Source organism: Xiphophorus maculatus, chromosome 21, assembly GCF_002775205.1.
Source record: "Xiphophorus maculatus strain JP 163 A chromosome 21, X_maculatus-5.0-male, whole genome shotgun sequence".
NCBI lineage: Eukaryota > Metazoa > Chordata > Actinopteri > Cyprinodontiformes > Poeciliidae > Xiphophorus > Xiphophorus maculatus.
In genome coordinates, this window is record NC_036463.1 from 1,665,991 (window position 1) to 1,691,521 (window position 25,531).

General features: G+C 41.3%; 1 protein-coding gene across 5 annotated transcripts; it reads right to left on the reverse strand.

Annotated features, from left to right (window-relative positions):
- Nucleotides 1-430: 430 nt before the first annotated feature.
- vopp1 (VOPP1, WBP1/VOPP1 family member) lies at nucleotides 431-20,647 on the reverse strand. 5 transcript variants are annotated; one of them, XM_023326778.1, is made up of 7 exons: nucleotides 20,382-20,407; nucleotides 8,913-8,971; nucleotides 7,546-7,680; nucleotides 7,252-7,469; nucleotides 3,955-4,032; nucleotides 1,764-1,897; nucleotides 431-1,635 (listed from the first exon to the last, which is right to left on the reverse strand). In XM_023326778.1, exons 4-7 carry the CDS (start codon nucleotides 7,284-7,286, stop codon nucleotides 1,430-1,432), a joined length of 453 nt encoding a protein of 150 aa, XP_023182546.1. In that variant the 5' UTR covers nucleotides 7,287-7,469; nucleotides 7,546-7,680; nucleotides 8,913-8,971; nucleotides 20,382-20,407; the 3' UTR covers nucleotides 431-1,429. The 5 variants fall into 5 exon arrangements, with proteins under 5 accessions (XP_023182546.1, XP_023182547.1, XP_023182548.1 ...); XM_023326779.1 differs by having other exon boundaries at nucleotides 3,964-4,032; nucleotides 7,252-7,680; XM_023326780.1 differs by lacking the exon at nucleotides 20,382-20,407 and having other exon boundaries at nucleotides 7,546-7,655; nucleotides 8,913-8,960.
- Nucleotides 20,648-25,531: the final 4,884 nt, after the last annotated feature.

The window sequence follows — 25,531 nt, forward strand, 5'->3', positions numbered from 1 at the left end:
TTTTTGAGGTGGATCAACACAATTAATTTGGTTAGTTTATTTCTAAACTGTCATGTTATACCCTCTTAGCTTTATTTCAAAGAGAAACATTACTAATTTCTTTTAGAAAAACCTTTGCATATTTTTTGAAACAGATTCTATGTTTTGCAAACTCTATGTACATTTGGCAAAATGACCTGGATAATGCAGCACAACATCATGGATCAGCTGCAAAAGGTCACATCTCTCCAAAAACACTTCATGTATGCTTCAAAACTAAACTGAAGAGCACTACCTACAGGAGACCTGATCTCCTGCAGGTATCATAGATACCCACCCCCAACATGGACTATTCACATTCCTACCTTCTGGCCTGACGGTCAACGACCACATTTACAATTGAAGAAGGGATGCTAATTTGAGCCATCAGAGTCGTCAGGGTGGACTCCGGCCTATTGGCCCTGCTGAGCCGATATGGGAAGGACTCGAAAACTGTATCATCCTAGTGTTAAGGAAAATGGATAAAAGTCAGGATCCCTGGCAGGGGCCAAGCTGTTCTGTTGAGGGTGTTGAAGACCAAAAAGTCAAGTGAATCAACATGAATGTTAAGGGACAAAAGGTTTTATTGAACTCACAAACTGGCCTAATTTATAATTCACACCCTCCCTCTTCCAGTGAGCCTGTGACACACGGTGGCTAAAACACCCCCCCTCACCTAAGGGGCTTGATAAGAGAACTCCAGCTTAAGCTTTAGTTTTTTGTTTAATAAAACTAGGAAAGAAAGCATCAAGCTGCACTGGGTCAAGGAACTGGATCACAGTTCCTAATAATCCCTGCGCAAATCAACAAGTTTCTTGTATTATTTCTTTGAACAAAGAATCAAATGGATAATATGACAGGAAGACAGAACCATTCCATTAAAAAGATGCTCAAGAGTGAAAATGAGTTCAACCACACCTGGAGCTGCACTTTTGTCACCACTAGGATGTCTTTAGGTGACACTTAATGTTAGTCACCAACTACCACATCAAGTCATCATCATATACAAAGAAAATACATCAATAACTTATTGATGAAGAAGCTCATGTTGCATGCTGGGAAACCTGTGCCATCCTTCCAGGTTTTTTTTTTTAATGTTTTTTGGTGGAGAGAGACCAGTTTCTGCAACATTTTAATCCATAGTAACGGTCCATGACTTTCTCTGCACAGACGCAGTGAGATGAGTTCCAGTCAGGCTGTGTGTGTGTTCTAGAACAGAACCAGAGTGCGTGGGTCTATTTTTGTGCTTATTTTCAACAGTAGACCTGTGTCATTTAGTCTTCACACAAAGTCAGTTAGCATGAACCTGCAAACAGCAGACTGGTCCTTGTTCTCCTCAGCTTTAGCTGCACTTTGTCTCCATCACTCTTCTTCCCTTCTCATGTTCCACTTGGTTAGCGCTTTGAAGACACTACTTCTTGTTGTCATTCTGGATGATTTTTTCATAAGGTGGCGGTGGGTGGTTACAGTAGGATGGAGGTGGCGGGTAGGACCACATCATCATCTGGGTGGAGCCCGGCTGTGAACGATACGCAGCCTGGGTCAATGTCATCCCAGGGTCACCTCCAGCCATCCTGTTCACCCCAAAGCTCTGTATGCTGCTTGGCTGCTGGGAAACTGCAAACACCCCCCCGATGTCAGATGTCTTTGCTAAACATTTTGTATTCAGTTTTTATTGAACAGACAACAAGCAATAACTACAACAGCTGTTTGCAGCATAGCAACTGAAAACAACAAGGCTTTACCTGGAGAGGTGACAGGTTGCCTGGTGAAGGACACATTGAAGGTTGGCTCATCTCTCAGAGGAGAAGGATACATCCTTCTGCGGATGAAGAAGCCAGCACCGCAGCAGAACAACACCCCCATCATGAGCAGGACCCTGAGAGGAAAACACAACATGTTGTAATATTAAAGTACAGAAGCTGCTCCTCAAACAGATTGCTTCAGTCCCAAGTAGAGTGCCTCAATGTTACCTCTGGATCACAACACCAGAGTGCTAATCCCAAATTAGCACTTACAGTCCAATACCGTTTTTAAAATTCTTCTGCTGAGAGAGAAACACCACAATTTATTTACTGGAATTACAGCAAACGTATAGTGACACAATGTCCCTTCCTTTCCCAAGTGGGGATCGATTCATAATCTATTGCTCTGAAGGTTAGTGTCACATGGGAGAATCACATTCTATCAAAGGGATTGGGCTGACCACCTGTGGACTGGAAGACAACGCCTATTTGGAGTGCCACCATTTGCCTGCCTGGTGTGAAGACAACAGAACAACATCCTCCAACACGTCACACCTTTTATGTCTCCTGGAGCAAAACATGGAACCCTAAAGCTTATATAGTTAGACTGACTTAGGTTATCCTGAGCTACTTCCATGGGCTACTGGCTACCTGAGCATTTTTTTACTTCCTTATTGTCATCCAGGAGGAGAGTGCTGGAAGTCAAAGGTTCCAAGTTCTGCTGGGCTTCCTTAGATAGAAAACGTTTTAAATTACGTACTTTGAATAATTAACGGACCTTAACGCACTGCTCAACAGTTAGGATCAATTGGAAAGTATGCGTGACTATTATTAAGTGTTAAAAGACATTGTTATGTAAAGACATTTGTTGTGAAATAACACTGTAGAAATAAACTGAGTTGATAGAATCCATTTGTTGGTTCCATCCTATCAGCCATTATTATGATATAGAGATCCTGTCTTGGCCACCTGTCCTTGATGTTCTCCTGTTATCTCAGAAAGGCAGAAGCTGAGGTTCAGCATATCTTCATATTATCTGACTGAGGCCCGCTGTTTGGAGCAAAAGATGTTTGAAGTCCAGATTTATTCAGACAAAATCCATTTGCCTTGAAGAGATGTTGACATTCCCAGAAAACTCTAAAGTTATTGATAAAGTCCAGTTTGGCAGTGCATGCTTTTTAAAGCCATTTATTGATTATTAGCAGCCTACTGTATGTATTCTCTCCATGTCAAACAGCAGTCATTGATAAACATCCTGATTTTGAGTGAATAAAATTATCTTTCTAGATTTCTGATTGTTCCCGGGGTGAATAGTTGTCTGTCAGTCCCTTCATTTGCTTGAATCAGTGGTAAGGTTGTCTCATTGTCCAGCATTTACCTCCAAATTTATTCCAAGTTGATAGTTCTTTATTTTCATCACGACTCTAAACTTGTAGATCAGAAAATAATAAAACAATCCACAGAGTCTTACAATTTAAGAGTAACTCTGCTGTGAAGGCAGGCAACAGCAAACTCTGTTGTTATAGTTATACAATAACTACTAAAAAGCAAAAAATATCAAAAGTTAAAATTAATACAAGAGAAAGAGAAGCCGCTTGTCCCGCTTCAGAGAGTCTACTAGGCTCATGGTTGCAATGAAGCCTAGGCGCAAATTCAAACTGGAAGACTCTTTTATCCCCACCGGGACCCGTTAATTGAAGCGACCTGCCCACAATCGTCGACCTATCAACGCCGGACCAAGCCACGTCACGTCCAATCATCGACCAAGTCCCAGCTGATAAGGACCTTTATTCATGGTGTCCTTCGCTCTCCAGCCGAGCTCAACCCACAACCACCCCTTCTCCTCCATTCGCCCGGTCCTGAGGCCCGCACCCTTCTTCAACCTCCACCACCAGTGCCGGGCCCTGGGGGATGACGTTCCTAACAGCATCGGGGATGCTCATCTGAAGCCTATTGCTAACGCTGCGATAACCGTTATCCCCAGCCGGGGCCCGAGCGCCAAAGACTTTAAATTCTGTTTGTCAATAAACTCTTCTAATTGTCTTCCTATCTCCGTCTGAGTCTCTCCAGATTGAAGTGGATCTTAATAACACCAGGCATTTTACCGAGACTTTAAAAATCTGCCAGCTTGAATATCTTAAGATAATTTGTTATTTTAGGTGTAAAGCAGAAGTAGATTAGGGGAATTCACCAGAAATACCATAATCTCTGAATGGACAAGGCTCTAACACAGCAGCGAGTTCCACAGCAGTCCTCATAGGAGCGACATCTGCAACAAAACAGACAGACAGACCAACAGGTCACAGACAGAAGAAGAAGAACATGCTAAAGGGCCATGCCAAAGTCTGGTCTGTTATATTCATTTTAATTAGATTCAATTCCAAAATAATTTATTAATCACAAAGAGAAATTAAGTCAATCAGTCAAGTTTATTTATACAGCACATTTCAGTGACAAAGCAGTTCAAAGTGCTAAAAACACAAAAATACCAAATCACCATGCAGTCAATAATTGAGAAAAAACCCCCAAATATAACATTTCGATGAGTGTCACCATCAAAATCATCAATTGGTCAATGTTCCATTTATTATGTTTCAAAAGCAACTGTAAACATGTGGATTTTTAGTCTAGATTTTTTGTAAGTTTGTTCCAGATTTGTGGTTCATAGAAGCTGAAAGCTGTTTCTTCATGTTTGGTTCTGGTTCTGCAGGCCGTGTCAGAGTGGAGTTCAAACGGAACAGTCAGAGGAGGGATTTGTGAGCCTATTAACTGTTGAAGATAAAATATCAACAATGCTTGAGCATTGTTGTTATTTTTTTATGAGCTCCAAAAACAATGTTTCATGTGGCATGTTTTAGTGTGGACATAGCTTCACAGTCTCTCTTGTTGTACAATTATTTGAAGAGTCATTATAAGATAACTGAACATGCCTGCTTTGTTCAGATGACAATGGGTTTGTTGCAGCAGATGGATAGTGGAATCTTCAGCTCCAGCAAGGTACTGTAAGCTGCTTGTTGTTGTCCCCCTCCCCACCCCTTCTTTCCCCTGCAACTGAGAGAAGTGCTGACTCAGCTGTTAGAGTGGAACAAGAAACTCCTGTAAGCTGTCAGGTGCTGGAACTTTATTCACTTTGAGTCTGGTGACTTTAGCAAGAAAGCTGCAATGTTTGGGGGAATGTTGGAAGATTAGGGGCTACTTGCTTTAACCATTAATGTGTGTCAGTAAATAATTTATGGGACCATACAGCAGACACCAAACTCATTCCCTGACATAAAGCAACTGCTTTACATCAAGATAAGGTAAGTTTGTTCCAGATTTCCAGGTTAAGATATAACCTTAACCTTATAAGTTAAGGTTATATCTACATAGCATATTTTCAGCAAAAAGGTAAAGTGCTTTACATGAATAGAAGGAAATGCAAACAAAATAACAAACCAAAGGAAAAAGAAAAAAGATAAAAAGATAGGCATAAGATAAATGTTGATTCTCCATGTTTGATTCTATGAAGTATGATGCTCAAAAACAGCAAGCAGGGTCAGAATGGGTAGAGTAGAGGAAAAAAGCGTCTGCCTTCACCCGAGAGCTAAAGAGACAAGCTGTGATATTTTCTCACAGGTATCACATTAACAGACACACATTTTGTATTTTAATGCTGGCATTAATCATACTTTGTACATTGCAAACAAAATCTTAAATGTCCTTTTAAACCACATGAGCAGCAGCCTGGAAACCAAATATTCAGAACTCAGGCCAACTGTGATGGCCTATGGAGAACAGTGGGAAATCTGCATTAATAACACAGATCAATAACAGAACTTGTTTGCATATGACAGAAAGCAGGATGAACGATGAATAAAAAAACAGTATATACCTCAGTCTCTCGAATCTCAAACTAGTTTTAGGATGAGAAACAGCAGCTTCAGGAAGGAGGAAATATTTGCACCTATGATCATTACAGTCTCTACTGGAGATGTTTCTTTTACACAGTACATGTGGGAAATATGACCAACTGAAGAGTCATCCTGTCTGAGTGTATGATTGGTTTATTTGATTAATTTTCTGAATTATACCTTATGGTGCATAGAAGCTGAAAGCTGTTTCTTCATGTTTGGTTCTGGTTCTGTAGGCCTTGTCAGAGTGGAGTTCAGGTGTTCACAAAGTGTGTGGTGTTTTCTAATTACTCTGGTGATAGAGCCATCTCCTAAAGCTGCAGGAGCTAGCGACCTAAAATTAAGACTTTAGGTCGACTACTTTAGTAGTGTTCAAGTAGGAGCAGAGTTGAGATAGCTCTGGAGTCTGCTGGGTAGGAAAAAATGAAGTTCCGTTCAAACACTGTTGAAGCAAGAACTCTTCGAGGCTTGCAGGATTGCAGGAGCTAGCAGAGCTAGCTCTGCTAGCTCCTGCAATCCCAAACATGGCTTCTTCCTGCTCATGCAGAAAACCGTGGGAATCGCTGTTGCTCATAAACAATTAATTAAGTTTTTTACGGTGTTTTGATTGCTTAAAATAACTATTTTAAGCAATCAACAGTGCTTAAAACAGTAGAACTCGTATCTTTATGTATGTTTAAGATGTTTAATCCACCATTTTAGTATTAAAAATACTAAATTAGATCTATCACTGCAGTGACTGATCAATAGACGAAGAATCAATTGTCCAAGAGGATATTGATTTCTGATTCAGCAAAATTTAATCAAACATTATCTCAAATGAATGTTTTGTTTCTCCTCTGCTTTGCATTGTGAACTTGTTGAAACACAAACCAAATGTGTGAATACGTCTAAACTAATCAATAAAAATATGGAGTTCATTTGGTCTCACCGATACATACCTTAATTTTTAAGCATACATATTTATACTGGACTGTATAAATGTCATCCTATGAGTCATTTCTTTACATGGCAGAGTGAGAGCCCACAGTGTTTCTGGTTCACCTGATCTAAATTAGTGTAAATATTAGTTTCATTTACAAACACTTCCTAAATAAATCTGATTTCTCGACATTCACAGTTTATGTTAAACTGTGATATTTCATCAGACCCAATCAATTTATTTATTTTAGGAGCTTTTTTACTAAGTGAAGCACATTAACTACAAACAGATGGATGGTTGTAGGCCTAAATTTGTTTTGTTAATTATGATGATTTTCCACTTACAGATATTGAAAACATGACATTCAAAAATAGAATATGACAATTCTTAAAAACATAATGTGCTTTGAAGAATGTGGGCTTAATGAAAGGAATGTTTAATACCTGCTTAATGTCATGGTGAGGGGTTACCAGGACTCGAAGGCAAGCAACAACTACGGACACCAAGCGCAGTTTAACAGATTTATTGAATAATGAGTGCAAATGGGGAGAGAATAGAGAGGCGTTGATCTGCAGCAGCAGGGAGGAACCGGGCCAGAGGAGGAACTGAGGAAAGGTGAGTGGTTAAAGAGGGAAGCAAATGAAGGGAATGATGGTGTAACCTGGTGATGGCTTACTGGCTGAGGGTTAGGATGAGCAGAGGTGGGTACATGGGTTTTCCAGCAGTCGGTGCAGTGTGGGATTTCCGGGGGGAGGAGTTCCAGCATGAGACTGAGGGTGGACAGGCAGCAGCTGGCTGGTGGTTGTGGAGGTATCCAGGAGCTAGTTTTAGCAGAGCAGCGAGGATCAGGTAATTAGGTAGTCTGAGCACCAGGGGGTGATCAGGGCTGGTTCTCTGAGGAGGGAATAGATGAGAGAGGAATCAGAACAAGTTAAACACAGTAACAGCAGCACAGAGAGCCAGAGTGTACCACTATAGAAGCAAAATCATCTGGCGTCTGCCTCAGGGAAGCCGCTCCTATTAAAGGCCTTCGCTGATTGGTCTTGATGAGCACTAGCTGGATCCCGTCCGCCTGCCACCCTGTAAATGTAGAGAAACCACTCCCCTGCAGAACCCAACACTTAAAGCTTATTATATTCAAAACGTACTTTTAATCTGACAAGTGGCACAAATATTCTTGTTTACTGAACATGACTATTATTGGTTTTATTTATTGTTTACTGTTAGTAGTTTAGTTTTCATCATTCTTGAATGTTTTTCTCTCTGGTTTAGTTTAGTTACTAGCTTAGTGAGTTTGTTGATTAAAGTATTTAACTGTCAGGTTGAATTATTTTATTTTATATGTTGGTGAGTATAACTCACCAACATATAAATGTTGGTGAGAAGTTGATAAGCAAACTGCAGGGGTCCTGATATGTGCTTGTTTGCTTACTCAGTACCTGTTGTCAGGGCAACAGGTCTACAGTTGTCGATGACTTGCAAAGTTTATCCTGATGCACACAGATGTGATTTCACAGCTCATCCAGATAAAGTCAGCAGTGTGATGTCTTTTCTTAATGCCTTGGTTTCTGTTTCCTCCATCTAAAAGTAGGTTAACATTATGCTTAAGATGCCATTTTGTGAGTAAAAACACTTCCTGTCTGCTATTTTGCTACTCCAAATTTTTACAATATCAATGGAGGAACTGATAAATAGATTCAAAATTGATTTTTCAAACTTTATTGGTGTCTATGCATAAGTTCATTATACATCTAAAATTCCATCTTATGAAATGCACACATTTTTGGAGAACTTTTTTGGTAACACTGATTAAGCTTTAGCCTTAATAATATAAAGCTACATAATTGTTCAAGTTTAATCAGTAATACTTTTATAACAAATTTATGTCAGATCATGATATCTTGGTTAAATGTCAAGTTGTCATAACAAAGACATTTTGAATAATGTCAACTTTGTATTAAAAGTGTCATAATTTACTGAATGACACTTTATGGCAACAGTCATAAATATTCATGAAGACTTACTCATGTTCATGACAGGTGTTATGTCATGTTTATGATGGTGCCATGACAGTCTTATTCACAACCTGTCAAATAAAGTGTTACCACTTTTTTTCTGGGTTGTCAGAAGTAAAACCATATTGAAGAGAAAGAAATGATTGAACTACATCACTGTGTGTGCAATTAATCAACAAAAAAGTTTGCCTGTACTTTTTCATTTAAAGAATTAAATGAAATAACTTTCCAAGTTATTATAATTCATTTTATATGCCAATGCCTGTTTTAATATGCAGATAATTGCAAAGGTTAAAAATGTAGTTAATGGAATTGGACTTACACAAAATATGCAGGATATCGTTCCTCAAAATACCAGCAAAACTTCTTGGCTTCAACACACTGTAAAAGAAAATAAGGTTATAATTAGGGTAACATTGACTAATGTGAATATTAAAAACTGACTACATAAACAAAAGCTTTCAGGTCAAACCTGCATGAGAAAAGCAGCAGAACTGCTGCCTGACTAATGGTGAATAAAGAAAACTCCAAAAAAAGTGTTAGAATTCTGAGCATTATCAGGACAGAGACAGTAAGATAAGAGATATTATATGAGATGTGAAATTTTATAACAAATAATTAGATTAGTTTTCACAGCTCTACATTATGATGTCACCAGGTGACTGAAACCATCCAATCACTAAACGTAGAACAGATAAATGTGTGGATGTGCCAAAACTTTCTCCAGCTGAAAGAAACAAAACTGAAGTTATCTCTGGACATAAAGAGGAACGATCTACAGGGTTGGCCATAAGTTTCCATACGTAGGAGAATATAAAATGTATATTTCTTTTATATTTCAGATACCCATGCTTCAGATGCTTTTGACAAAAGAGCAAATTGAAATTATACTGATGGCTGGATCAGGAAGCAGTCGCAAGGTTGCACGAAACTTTAATAGAAAACATGGAACGAGCATCACACACGACACTGTGGAAAAACTTATTTGCAAGTTTCAGAAAACTGGAAATGTTGCAGATCAACCATGCAGGTCCAAAATGTGCAGCAATTACACAGAGCAAAAATAAAAATGGTAAAATGTTTATCTTTTCTATGTATGAATACATAGAAACAGGTGAATACTTATTCATTTCAGTTTTTAATTAAAAATGTTTTCACAAATTTTATGCAGATGCATGATGTGGAATGTAGATTAAAACCTTTTATATACAGGTTGGAATGTAAGAAAGCAGAAAAAATGCAAAGAGGGGTGAATATTTTCCCAAGCCACTGTGAGTATGTGTGTCATACCTGGATGGGTGAATCCCAGATACATCAATAATGTATCAGCATATCATAATTGATATCTGCTGATAAAACTAGAGATAAGCACTATTCGCTTTCTATGCCAAGTAATAAAAAATAATCCTTAAATGATATACTTCTGACCCATTTTTGTTTTGATTTGCTTTTTGGCTACCTCAGCTGGCATGATGTTTTGTAGACTGCACGATTTGAGCTGCAGGAAACTGTTCCTGCAGCTCCCATAGGACAGAAGCTGCCACTACACACAACTAGAGCATGCATTTTCCTGTTATTCCATAAAGGCAGATCAGTTGGCTGTTGGCTGGGAGACATCTGGGGCGTCAAGAGCTCAAACATGTACATACTGAACTGCAGCAGTGTGCAATGATCTGGATGATTTTTGCCTTTGAAGTTGCATGGATTCATAGGAAGAGAGAATGTCAAACATTCAATTCTTGATTTCTGCAACCTATGTTACATTTATATAATCCTGCAAATAGAGCATCTAGTAATTACCAGGTTATAATTGCAGCCCTTAGAACTTGATATGGAAAAGGTAAGTGGTAACAATGACTACTTTCAATCACTGACTACACACATTTGCTTGATTTGAACATTCTCTTTCACTCAAACACTCTCTGATCTCCCATCCCTCCACTTCCTCCTCTCCTTCCTGTCTTATTGATGTCTCCTGACCACTCATGATGCCTTGGACATCAAAAAGCAGGATACACCCAGCGATCATCATTTCATAAACTTGGTGTATTTGGACTGAAGTAAACAGGAAATGGGAAATGTACGAAGCGGGGAAAACACCCGATACTCTCAGTGAGAATGGATCACTGAGAGTATAGATATAGATATCACTGAGTGATATCTATTGTTGAGCTATCACACTGTGGAAACCCCCTCTGGGTATCCCAGGGCTGCAGACAGGCGTTACCATAACGATTAACCAATCTCTGAAATGACACAGTCATTTACTCATGCTCTAACAGGGCAGACTACAAAAATTGTAATTTTGAAAACCAAATTGAATTGTAGAATAGTAAAGTAACCATCTATAAATTTGTGATTTTCATGCTTGTCTCATTCTACAGTGGCCGTGAAGGCCAAATAAGCAAAGAAAAAGCTAAGTATTCTATGCTTTCACAAATTAAACATTAGTATTACACTTTATTGATACACAGTAAAAAAAAAAAAACATTATATTATAAAGTTTCTGATTTCAGAGCATGAAGCTCATTATACAGATTTATCACATGGTGAAATCTTTCAAGCTTTTATTTCTTGTAATTGTGACGATTATGTCTTACAGACAATGAAAACCTCAAATTCAGCGTCTCAGAAAATTTGAATACTGTGATAAAGTTAAAGTAGGAAAGTCATGGTGTCACCATCTAGACACAGATCAATGCTACAGAAGCTGCTTGTTTTGTTGTTTTCTCTCTTCTTTCACAAACACATAACCTCTTTTTTTCTGCATCACACAAACAGAAAAACTCTTACACTACAAACTTATTTTAGATCTTATACGTAGTGATATGAACTCAGAATGATATGTCACATGGAATAGGAAATAATATTCAATCAATCAGTCAATCAAATTGCATTTGTATAGCACATTTCAGCAACAAGGCATTTCAAAGTGCTTTACATCATATCAAACACAGAAACACAATGCAACATAGAATCAATAATCAAAACACGTCAGGTTTGTAATTTGTAATTGATGGTGTTTCAAATACAATCCTAAGCAGGTGGGTTTTTAGTCGAGTTTGCATCCATAAAAGGTTTACTTGTTACACTCCTACTGTGTTATATGGAACAAAATACCTATTGCTATTTTTATTCTCACTCACGCTCACAATCACACAGTTTAAAACGATGTGCCAGAAGCCCATTTTAATCGGCTTCTGGCACAAGGCTTCGTACACCTCTTTCAAGGAATTTCAAGCTAGGACTCCGCCGTCCCTCACGGATTTTTTTTGTGTGCAATTCTATGGTACCTGTTAGTGTCTAGAATTCTAACAGGGTTTGTGTTATGCGCAGTGACCCTCAGTCACTCGCTGTTTTTCTGCCCGCACTAGACTCCGTACACCTCTTTCACGGAATTTCGCTCTGGGACTCTGTCGTCCCTCACGGATTTTTGTGCAATTTCAACATAGAATCAACAATCAGACCATGACATTAAGTCAAGTTCCATCATTAAATGTGTAATTGATTACGTTTCAAATACAATCCTAAACAGGTGGGTTTTTAGTCGAGATTTAAAGGAACTCAATGTTTCAGCTGTTTCAGAGTATTCTGGAAGTATGTTCCAAATTTGTGGTGCATAGATGCTGAATGCTGCTTCTCCTTGTTTGGTTCTGGTTCCGGGGATGCAGAGCAGACCAGAACCAAAAGACCTGAGATAGTTCCTCTTTGGATCCAAAAATAATAACTTCAGCTTTGTTTCTGTTCAGCTGGAGAAAGTTTTGGCACATCCACACATTTATCTGTTCTAAGCATCTGTTCAGTGATTGGATGAGTTCTGAGTCACCTGGTGACATCGTAATGTAGAGCTGTGTGTCAACTGCATAGTTATGGTAGCTAATATTATTTTCTGTTATAACAGAGCATACTCTGTGGGAGTATATAAATATTAAATAAGAGGGGTCCTAGGATTGAACCTTGGGGTACCCCACATGTGACCTTTGACCTTTTTGATGAGAAGTTTCCAATTGAAACAAAGAAATCCCTGTTCTTTATGTAAGATTCAAACCAGTTAAGCACTGGACCAGAGAGTCCGACCCAACTCTCCAGTCGATTCAGTACTATGTCATGGTCAACAGTGTCAAAAGCTGCACTGAGGTCCAACAGAACCAGCACTGTGGTTCTCCCACAGTCTGTATTTATATGGATATCATTGAACACTTTTACAAGGGCAGTCTATGTGCTGTGGTGAGCATGAAAACCAGATTGAAAGGAGTCAAAGCGGTTGGTTATCGTTAGGAAGCTATTTAATTGTTTACACACAGCTTTTTCAATAACTTTGCTGATGAATGGGAGGTTGGAGATCGACCTGTAGTTCAAAGTAGAGATTTGTCCAGATTGTTCTTTTTTATAAGTGGCTTGATTACTGCTGTTTTCAAAGCCTGGGGGAAAACGCCTGATGAGAGCGATAAGTTTACTATTTGGATCAGATCAGTAGCAATAATAGGCAGGACTTTCTTAAAGAAATGTGAGGGTAAAACATCCAGACAGCAGGAACTTGAGCTTAACTGACTTATAATTTCCTCTAGGGTTTTATAATTAAGTAGTTGAAATTGGGTCATTTGTCCTGTATTTGTTTTGTTTGGGCACAGCATTGGTACTGACTTTAAAGTGGATGTGCAGATTAATCATCTGATTTTTTACATTTTCTCTGAAAAGAAGCTGGAAAACTGGTTACAGGCGGCAATACATTGGAATTCAGGTGGTAACGTCATAGGAGGGTTTGTGAGCCTGTCAACTGTTGCAAATAAAACTCGAGCATTGTTAATGTTTTTGTTTATGTTTATGACATCTGCAAAGAAAGCCTCTCTTGCATGTTTTAGTGTTAAATGATAGTTACATAGTCTTTCTTTATAGATGTCATAGTGAACGTGAAGTTGAGTTTTACGCCATTTTCGTTCTGCCCTACGGCAGAGTTGTCTTGCAGATCTAACTGTTTGTGCATTTCTCCATGGAGATTTCTTCCTATCAGACACAACCTTCATTTTAATTGGGGCAACGGAATCAATGATATCTGAAACTTTATACTGAAAATCATTTACCAACTTATCTATGTCATTACAGCTTAAGGGTGAGGAAGAAGAGTAGATTTGATTAAATGTTTCTCTGTGTTTTCTTTGAGAGAATGTTTTGTGATGGTTGCTGTTTGTCCAAGTGGGTTAAAGTAGGGTGACCAAACGTCCGTATTTCCCGGGACATGTCCGTATTTCACGTCCTGTTATATTGAAGCACGCCTCCTCCTTTTTTATGTTTTCTATTCTCACTTAAGAAATTGTAGTTAGGAGGCGCTGATTCAATTAGTACAATTGGTTCATTATTGTCATTCAACCATGTTTATGTCAGAAACATAACATCGATATTATGCTCAGTGATAAAATCATTAATTAATAGGGCTTTAGCACAGAGAGATCTGGTATTTAAAAGAGCTAGTTTAAGTGACTTGGAGGCCAAAAGTTCTTCAGTCTGAGGTTCCTTTAGGCAGGGGAACAGTCTGAGGTTCGAATTAGGTCTGCTGTATTTTATGTTTCTGTATTTTGTAAATTTTCTTTATCCGGACAGGTAATGTCCTGTTTTGTAGTGCCGGGGGGCCAGACACATTCTGGAGTAAGACAGGTGAAAAGATAATATCTGGACCCCGGTCTCAGACCTCAGAAAAGCAGAGTGATGGATCCTCTGGGAAGTTAGAGTCAGGTGGCTTAAATGAAGTGAGGTCTGCTACGTGAGCGCTAAAAAGAGACGTGCCGAAGCGAACCTGTTGATTCATTCCATCTGTAAATTTAAGAAACTCCGGTCCAGAAGACATTTCGTCATAAGTATTTTGTGAATTCTGTGAATGAGTGGGTGAGCAGAGAGGGAGGGGGGAAGGAGGAAGTGAACCAGTCGCTCTGTCTGCAGTCGATGTATCAGCTTGTTTTGGAACGGTTTGCTCCTGATATGCAGAGGGTTCCATCCTAGTCAGAACTCCTTGAGCCTGTTCTTCTGAAGCGATGATCATGTTGCTGTCCTTGTTGATAAAATGAAAAAGATTTGCAGTGAGTAGCTTTATCCCATGTTTATTAAGATTGCATCCGCCTCTTCCAAAAAGGTGAAAGCACTGCCAATAGATCCAGAGGATATCGATGAAGGTCACTGAGCTGGCAGAGCAGGTTTTAATCAGCCATTTGTTTATCATGTCCAGCCTGGAGTGTTTTTCGTCTCCCCATTGAGGTGATAGAATTGGACCACTGAGAAATAACTTCAATTTTAATTTTCCCATAGTGTTCAGAAGAATATTAAAATCCTTTTTCAGAATCTCAGATTTCTGTTTTGCCAGATCGTTGGCTCCAACACGCACAACTAAAGACTCGATATCTGGCTGATCAGTGGTTAGAGAGAGAACTTTGCGTGTTAAATCAGATACAGTATCACCAGGAAAAGAAATCGCTCTCGTTTTCTTGGGCTTGCAAACGTGACTGATTCCATTTACTGCCTCATCTCCAACAATAAGCACTTTTGGGATACCTTTCGTTTTCCTGGTAGAGCTTTGTCCTTTGGGGTTTTGGGGGGTGGATGTGATGGTCTTGCCTCATTGTTGATGTTTGAAGGCGAGGTTTCACTCAGAGGCTCAGGCTGGAGTACAGAAAATCTGTTTTTCAGTGGGATTCCCACAGAGTCAGAATGTTTTGAGGCCCGGGCTGGTCGCTTTGTCCTTGGGAGCGGGGACGGTGGAACCGTTTTGGTTGCAGCTACTTGTTTATTTTTCTTTGGTGGAGCAGGTGTTGAAGTTGAAAATGGGTTTCGGCTCAGAGCCGGCCACGCTGATTCATCCAGGTGAGGGGTTCTCCCTGTCAGTCGCCTCATCGGATCTGCGGTGTGAGACTTTTGCTTTGGCTTGGCACCCAGAGCGTTCCAGGGTGGGCTGCTTGATGCGGGGCGTACGACCTCTCCGTTGAATTGAGAAAGAGTTGTCTCATTTCCACAGGTAGCGTTGATCTCAAAGTTCACCTCCAGCAGTTTAATCTTCATTTCTATAGACTGAAGTCGTTGTATAATACTGCTAATGTCCCTGGGGCCGTCCGGAGCCATTTTGCCCTGGTTCAACTTGAAGATGAAGAAAAGTAAGGTAAAAATAAAAGTAAGAAAATCCCCCAGTCCTTAGATTTGAAGTAATCCAGTTATGATGTTGATAATGTAAATATAACTTTAAAAACTGTCACTTTAAAAAATAACTCAGGCAAATTTATCAGTAAGGACAAGAGAGAGCAGGACAAGCTGTTCCTCCTTCAGCTGAAGGTACAGTCATGTTTGACTGTAAGTCAGACACTATGTACCAGGCACAAAGGCATCCCTATCCTTCACAGTGTATGCCACATTTCATCTGCAGTATTAAGAGCGTCACTATTAGCTGACGCTGACTCTTCCCATTCACTTCAAAGATCGAGTCAAACTCGAAGAATAGGGACCAAACTTTTATTAGCAGATGCTAAATTCTCATTTCCTGATTGAGAATCTGGGAACAGATTCCAATTCTAGCTAATTCATTTTTTTAAAAGAAATACACCACAAAAGAAAAAAACATATCTACTGATTGTTTGATAAAGGTCCATCAGGTCCATAAAGACCTGATGGACCTTTATCAGGAAATGGATAAAGGTCCATTTCTTCCACTTTATCCAGGGTCGGGTTGCGGGGGAAGCAGCTTCATAAGGGAGGCCTAGATTCCCCTCTCCCCAGCCACTTGTTCCAGCTCCTCCGGGGGAATCCCAAGGCGTTCCCAGGCCAGCTGAGAGACATAGTCCCTCCAGCGTGTCCTGGGTCTTCGACGGGGCCTCCTCCCGGTGGGACGTGCCCAGAACAAATCACCAGGGAGGTATCCAAACCAGATGCCCAGCCACCTCAACTGACTCATCTCAATGTGAAGGAGCAGCGACTCTACTCTGAGTCCCTCAAGAATGACTGAGCTTCTCACTCTATCTCTAAGGGAGAGCCCAGACACCCTACGGAGAAAACCCATTTCGGCCGCTTGTATCTGCAATCTTGTTCTTTAAGTCATGACCCAAAGCTCATGACCATACATGAGGGTGAGAATGTAGACTGACCGGTAAATTGAGAGCTTTCCTTTTGGCTCAGCTCTCTTTTCACCACAACAGACCGGTACAGCGCTTGCTTCACAGCAAACGCTACACCAATCCGCCTGTCGATCTCCTGCTCCTTTCTTCCCTCATTCGCGAACAAGATCCCGAGATACTTGACCCCCCAGATCCAGAGAAGGCACTCTACCCTTTTCCGGCTCAAGACCATGGCCTCGTATTTGGAGGCACTGATTCTCATCCCAGTCGCTTCACACTAGGCTGCAAACCGCTTCAGCAAGAGCTGCAGATCACGACCTGATGAAGCCAACAGGACCACATCATCCGCAAAAAGCAGAGATGCGATCCTAAGGCCACCAAAGTGGATCCCCTCAACACCTTGGCTGCGCCTAGAAATTCTGTCCATGAAAGTAATGAACAGAATCGGTGACAAAGGGCAGCCCTGGCGGAGTCCAACTCTCACCGGAAACGAGCCCGACTTACTGCCAGCAATGCGGACCAGACTCTGACACCGGTCATACAGGGACCTGACAGCCCGTATCTAAGGGCCTGGTACCCCATACTCCCGGAGAACCCCCTACATGGCTCCCCGAGGGACACGGTCGAACGCCTTCTCCAAGTCCACAAAACACACGTAGCAGATCACGGTTGATCTGCCGTGATCACGGTTGGGTGAACTCCCATGCACTCTCCAGGACCCTGCTGAGTCCTGTAGAGCTGGTCCAGTGTTCCACGACCAGGACAAAAACCACACTGCTCTTCCTGAATCCGAAGTTCCACTATCCAACTCTCCTCTCCAAGACCCCTGAATAGACCTTGCCAGGGAGGCTTAAAAGTGTGACCCACCTATAACTGGAGCACACCCTCCGGTCACCCTTTTTGAACAGGGGGACTACCACCCCAGTCTGCCAATCCATGGGAACTGCCCCCAATGTCCATGCAATATTGCAGAGTCGATTCTGCCAACACAACCCTGCAACATCCAGAGCCTTAAGGAACTCCGGGCGGATCTCATCCACCCCCGGGACCCTGCCACCAAGGAGCTTTTAAACCACCTCGGTGACCTCATCCCCAGAGATTGGAGAGCCCAACCCAGAGTCCCCAGGCTCAGCTTCCTCAATGGAAGGCATGGTGGGATTGAGGAGGTCTTCAAAGTATTCTGCTCACCGGCCCACAGCATCCAGAGTTTAGGTCAGCAGCACACCCCATCCCCACTGTAAACAGTGTTGGTGCTGTACTGCTTCCCCCTCCTGAGACGCCGGATGGTGGACCAGAATCGCCTCGAAGCCGTGCAGAAGTATTTTCTCCATGGCCTCTCCAAACTCCTCCCATGCCCGAGATTTTGCAACTTGGACGTGGGAGCCGCATGCCGCTTTGCCCGCCGTCAGCTGCTTCCGGAGTCCCACAGGCCAAAAAGGCCCAATAGGACTCCTTCGTCAGCCTGACAGCATTGCTGAAGCAACAGACACCAACAACCTTGCGGCCACAGCTCCGATAAGCTGCCTCGACAATGGAGGCAGGGAACATGGTCCACTCGGACTCAATGTCCCCCGACTCCCCCGGAACGTGTTCAAAGTTCTACCGGAGATGGGAGTTAAAGGTCCGTCTCACAGGGGATAGGGTTAGGGTAGTATAATATGTAAACTGTTCTAGCAAGAGGAGTCACAGATTCTCTGTAAGGATACCGCAGCAAAAGACAGGCTGTAAAATGAGCTTTGGTCACCCAGAAGATTAAGTAAAATCTTCTTGTTGCCCCGGTTACAGCTTCAACAACTCTGTCATCTGGACAAAGCAGGCAGCACTGAAGATCATGTTCTTTGATTTCTCCAGTGAATTTAACGCAATTCATCTGATCTGTGAGAAACTCCAGAAGACACTTCAACAATCACCTGGATCTGAGATACCTCACAAACAGACCACAGGTTGTGAGAGTGAAGAACTGAGTATCTGACCAGCTGGTTAGCACCACAGGAGCACCACAGGGTACTGTACTCTCGCCATTCCTTTTCACTTTGTTCAAAATAAAATAGCTTTAATTTTTAAGAAAATATGTTTTTACATGTGTTCAAACTGTTACTATGTCGTAACATTATAACAAAAAGAACATTAAGGCCCTCCTTCTCCTTCCAGTGCTACTATTGCGATCTGTAGAATACACCACTCCTGATCAGAAACAAACAATCAGAGCCAGGAGGAGTGTTTTAGCGCTGTTAATCACCTCTGCTGCTCAATATGCTACTGGTGGAGAAATAACGTGCCTCTACACCCATTGGTGGCCAGTGGAGGTCCACCGATGACGGCCAGCCAGCTCTTTAAGAAAATACACTCTGATCCGTAATCCATTTATCCAATCTTCTGTCAGAACCCCGTGACCAAGCCTTCAGGTCCAGTATTTAGATTTTCCTCTCCAGGTTTTCACCTCATCTTGAAGTGTAATCATGTTATCTTGTGATTTTGCTCAATAGATTTTACTTTCTACCTTTATAGAAATCTTCCTAGTCCTGTGGCCAAACTGTGGCATGATACTGCCATTTTAGCCTGTTTGCTGAAACAGTTTGTGATTTTTATCTAGTGAAATAAAGTTTTTTTTTTTTGCCTTATTCATACTTCAGCATTCTGACAACAATCGGGTGTGAGCATCTATATCTGACTGAACATAATCAGCATGCAGAGCATGGATGCATGTGGCTTGGACTACTGTCCACATTGTTCTTTGGAAAATACCACACACTGATAGAGAAATTACTGTTTATGTGATATAGTCAGAGTCTTACAGCTGATAAGATCCTAATGAAAATAATTGGCTATTAAATTCAAACCACCAACTGCTGAAACTTACACAGACTTTTAAAGTTTATTGGGTAAAACGCAGGCAGAAGGCCAGATGATCGTCCTCCAGTCTTAGTGATGCAGACACACTCAGCTTACACAAATAAAATAATCATGAGGATTAATATTCCATGAATAGACACACTGTCATGGTGGACCACATTGTGCTGACTTCAGGGGTAGCTGTGGTTTCATTCACCTTAGGTGATGTGATATGGCACAAATATGAATATGAACAGCTTAGATCAATACTCAGCCCTCTCCTAACTTCATCAAACAGAGCTTCTGTCCTTAGTGAGCACATGTGTGTGTGTGTTGGGAGAGGGGGGTCGTGTGTGTGTGTGTGTGTGTGTGTGCGTGTGCGTGTGCGTGTGTGTGTGTGTGTGTGTGTGTGTGTGTGTGTGTGTGTGTGTGCGCGTGGCGGGATGAACATAAAAACAAAGGGTGACAGGTAGTTTCCCCTACCAAACAAAGCAGCGGAGGTCAGAGCAGCCTACTGCTGCCGGCCAACCCAGCTCTGGATGCCGCTGCTTCGGCTCAAGCTTTGGGATTTCGCTCTGGTTCTTTGTCTAATCAGCTGCGTGCTGAACTTGGTAGACAGCGACATAGTGATGGCTAATACTCAGGGCTTTCCTGTACTATCTGTCTGATTTCTGCCCAGAGAGAAGAAATGTTGCATGGTACCAGTTTTAAGTAGAATTTGGCAACTAGCCATGGAAATACTCTAAAGCCACCACCAGAGCTCCATCACAGGCGGAGCAAAGCCGAAGCTCAGGCACAACAACCAGCACATTCCCCCTCTGACAGCCAACTGGAGCCACACACACATCGGTACAATGGCAGACAGCACTCACCTCTACTAACAGCCACAATGTCACGGCAACACCGCCGGCAAGTGGGCTCCTCATGTCTCCGCTGCTAACGGAGGCGGCAGCTGTAGTAGACGCCCTGCTGCTGAAAGGCAGAAGAACTGAGAAGAAGCGCTCCTTTTTCACTGAGTCGGTTTCATCGGGCTTCCGCTGCCCGAGACAAGGAGACACCGAATGACGCGCAGGACGGAGCGGAAAGAAGCAAGCTGTGTCGGACCGGACCTGTGTTTGTGTTGTTTGGAGTTCCACGTCTCTCTCTCTCTCTCTCTCTCTCTCTCTCTCTCTCTCTCTCTCTCTCTCTCTCTCTATCTAATATTGCGCTAAATAAAATTTTAAAAAACATTTGTCTGAGAATATATTTTCAAATCTATTATATCATACCAACTTTATTTATGAAGCACTTTATACACCGACAGGACCAAAGTGCTATACACAATCATAAAATACAATGCAATTATAAAATTATAATGTGGTTATTTCCCTATAAATTTGTGGAATTACTCCAGTTATATAAATTACATCAAATGATGTCACTTCCTGTTATTAAGATCTCAAGCACATATGTCTGCCTTTATCTGCGAAATTATTTTAATCTAAAATACGTTAACACCAAGTGTATTTTTTTCATCTAATTGCCATAATATGACAAGAAAAGCAGGAGTGGAACTCAACATGATGTCACATTTCTGACAACGGAAAACAATGTGGATGGAGTCAACAGCCAGAGAAAAGAAAAGGAGGAAGAGGAGGCTGGTAGAGGAGTTAGGAGACCAAACAGGAGAGCCAGAGGAGGTTGAGGTCATATATCGCTCTGACATCAGGATTTGGTTTGTGACACAAAGCAGGATGCGGTTATATGTTAATCATTCAGCCTGGTCTAAGTTTGAGAGAGTCTGGCTATTGGAGGTAATCCATGCCGTTTTGCAGTTTGTATGAATTATTTTTGAGAAAAGCACTTACTGTTTTGCAAATGTAGAGAATGATTCGAGAAATGCACCAAACTGACTTAGAAAAACCGTAACAATACCTTTACAGTCATGGTCGCTGTACATACAACATACAATAAATACTATAGAGATTATAATGTACATCAGTGTAAGTTTGGAACAGGCTAATTTAAAAAGAATTAACCCAACAGTCATCTTTATGGACCGTGGAGGAAGCTGGAGTACCTGGAGAAAACTCATGCATGAAAGGGGAGAACATGCAAACAGAAAGCCCCCAGGCCGGGATTCAAACCCACGACTTTCTCACTGCAAGACAGCAGTGCTACTTTTCCACTGGGCGGAAACCTGAAGAAACCTGAGACAAAAAAAAATCTATACCTGGCATCCACATTCATTAGTCTGACAAAACAACTGATCATCAAAATCCTCATATCGTTTTCATCATTAAAGTTTTTATATCCATCAGCTGTAACAGCTTATCCTTCCTGAGCCTGCTTTTAAAATGCTCTTTGGGGCGTGCTAACCCCCTGCGCCACCACAGCACGCCCCACATTTGGAGGCCTTAGACCCGCAGACGTCGCGGGTTCGACTCCCGGTCTCGACGACCTTTGCCGCATGTCCTCCTTCAAAAATGGCGCCGGCTCAGCTGGCTGCCTGCAGACGCAGCTCCTGTCGTGTGTGTGTTAATCTGTGTATAAAAACATTCTTGCTGTAACTGCGAAATAATTTCCCTGCTGGGATGAATAAAGTAATTCTTCTTCTTAAATAAAACGGCTTTAACTAGCCACATAAAATGGCACTGGTTCATGGAAAAGCTTCTCAACTCTAGAGAATGTCTTTCTGTATGTTGCTTCTGCCTCCTAGTGCTAATTTGAAATCATTTCAAATAAATAGGAATACCAAACCAGAAATCAAGGAATTTATCTTCCAGCTAATCATTTCTAAAGAACATCTAATGAACCCAGAGAATTCCTCTGTCTGTCTCCTCTGAACTACAATATGCTCAAACTGCCATTTGTTCTTCTGTTTGCCTGCTCTGATGTTCACAGATATACACAACTCTTGACAATTTGAAAATATTTATTCACAATACATAACATTTATGCTACAAATATGTTCCCATAGTAATAAATCTTGGATCACAGAGAAAAACAGACACATCTTGTATCTATGGAGCTAAATCAGTCTCATAATTCACAAGTGCACAGGACAAGACCCCCAAATGCACAAATCCACAATTGTATTTTTGATGCAAACACAAATATCTCATGATTTCCAAGCTGCTTCTGGCCTGAGTTGCGCTGCATTTGTGTGTGAATGTTGAGACTCCCCTGACGTCTCAGAGAAACAGCAGCACAGATAGGAGACAGTTTGATCATGAACATGTTACTGAGTGTTTGTAGAGACACATCTAAATCCTAATTCAATAGCAAGCATGTACCGACTGACAGATGAAATCAGAAAACATCAGATAGGTTAAACAGGTCAGCAGACGTCTTCTTCAGTTAAACTTGTGACTTTTTCCTTGTGGCTAAATAAAAATGGACATAAAACCAAGAACCAAAACACATTTGTTGGCTTAAAGATACAAGTGTATATTAGGGCCTTTGTAGATAATCATACATTTTTTGACTTTATGAGCTCAGAAAATTTCCAAGTTTTTTCTAGAAAATTTCAAAGATTAGTCTCAGAGTTTGAGATTTTTTCTTGCATATTTACTCCTTCATCTACAATGACCCTAATAAAATATAATAAGTGCATAAAGACATGCAATGCAGATCATTTCAGACAACACTCAGCTGCCTGAGTTCCTCTAGGGGACATGAGGAATTATTTTTTTTTGCGTTCCCTCGCAAAAGGTTTTGTGTTTTCTTGCAATACTGTATTTCACTGATTGTGAAATCAGTTATGTGGCATAATTGAATACTGTAAGCCTTTCTTACGGTGGCCGTCGTACTTTCTGCTTTAATACAAGGCTATGTAAGGTTTTTCCATGAATGTTAATATCTTGTGAAATATCTGAAGTTTTATATCTTTCTTTAGGATAGAAAGTCACCACAAACCTATGATATAAACAAAAACTTTCCATAAGTAGAAAAGAAATTTGTGAGTTATTATCGTGGGGTAATAACTCATCTGACAGTTTTGATTGTGTCTCTGTTGTGTTCATAATCTGAATGGTTTATAGGGATGCTTTCAGTGCCGTTCCATCTTAGCCTTAGCAGACATAAACATGCAGTAAATAAATCGATTTTCAATCAGTTTTTTGCACCAAACAGTTAATAATAGTAAACAAGTTTTCACTGAGGCTCTGTAAGAGCCTTATGAATGACATAAGTAATTATTGATATGACAGGAGCAGACGACTTTGACACTTGGGTGGTGGGCTTGTCGATGTGGGCGTGGCTGTCATCAAGTATGAATTGAAGGTGTTGTTGCGCAACACCCCCCCCCTCCTTTCTGTCTCTACTCTCTCACTCTCTGCTTCCTCTTCTGAGAGGGGAGATGTGCTACCAGCTCTCCATCTAACGGGTTAATTGAGTTTCCTAAATCTGCCGGGATTTACCCTGTCCAGAACTGAAGTAAACTCTGTTTAAGCTGGTTTCGAGAAACGATTCGCCTGGTTTCTGACGGCCAACATCCAGGTGTCCCACCCTTCTTCCCCCTGTGAATTAGCCAGACTGAGCAGCCTACAGCCAACTAGTTTCACAGAGCACACCTGTTAACGGTCGCTCGTTCTCTATTTTACAACTTGCATTTGTTATTGAACCAGGTAGGTTTTAGTGACTCGGGCGAGTCCCAAGGATGACGTTTTAAATTTGGGCTACCAGCAACCTAAAAACATTTTAAACTTTTTCCTCTCCAGAATCAAACATCACAGCTATTTTACAACCATCAAAGAACTTTAAGGTGACTCATTAACTGAATGTCCACAACATCTTTTAGATTTTCTTTATGCTAAATATTTTATTAGTAAGGCATTTTTGCAAGGGTCAGTACAGCTTAATTCAGTAGCAGAAATAATCAAATAAGTAAAATCAATCATCTAGTCTGTCTTTCCCTACTGCTGACACTGAGAACTAAAAAAAGGGAACCTTTGAGAGAGACGGACGGAGCCTGGCGCCTCGAACCCCAGACCTGGCACGACGACGAAGAAGGTGCTGCAGCAGGAGGAAGACGCCGATCGATGAAGGCCAGGATCTCCGCAGGTCTGATGATGAAGAAGGTGTTGCAGCAGGAGGAAGACGCCGATCGATGAAGGCCAGGATCTCCGCAGGTCTGATGATGAAGAAGGTGTTGCAGCAGGAGGAAGATGTTGATCAGCGAAGGCAGGAATCTCTGTAGGTCTGATGAGCCTCCTCTCCGCATGGATGGTGAGGTCACACAGGACTTGGTGCTGGCAGGAAGGAAGGCACCAGTTCTTCTTCTTTGTCTTTGCCTTTGTCTTCATCTTTGTCTTTGGGGTCTGAACCCAGCCGATGAGAGAAGTGCGATTTGAAGCCACAGGTTGTAGGGCTGACGGGTTGGTCCCCATGGCCGGACAGTCTTCGGCTCCGTGGCCCCGGCTCTTCTTCAGCTGCAGAGTTCTTTGTCCATCTCGATCTTGGCTCGAAGCTGCCCGGAGGATCCAACGAACGGTTCCTCTTTTGCACTCACCTTTTATAGGGTTTCTTTGGCTAGCACTGTTGCTGGGCTTGTTTCATTGGCTGTCTGCTTAGACAGATGATCTCATATCCATCACTGTCTTACAGACCTTATGTCCTGATGTCTGTGCTAATGTCTCAGGGTTGCTCAACCTCCTATGTCCGTTGCCTGCACAACCTTTCACCTACTCTCTAAATAAGGCGTTGATCATCTCTGCTCTCCTGTTAGTTCCTTGCCTTTCACCTTTCACCTACTCTCTACCTCCAACATATCAGTGATGTTTAATTGCAGTTACACCTTTTTACACCATTTCAAGTTCAATGTCAAAATCACATTTATATCATATTTATTTTCTTCAGCTTCTCTGATCTATCATTCATTTATGATTTTATAACCATAACTTATTAATTATACTTATTATAATCTTAATGTGAGTTATTACAGATGTTTTTCTGAAAAGAAACCAAGAATAATCCATGATTCTAATTATTTAATACTAAAGTTACAGTTACTTGTTTTTCTTGTAACTGTTCCCACAAATGT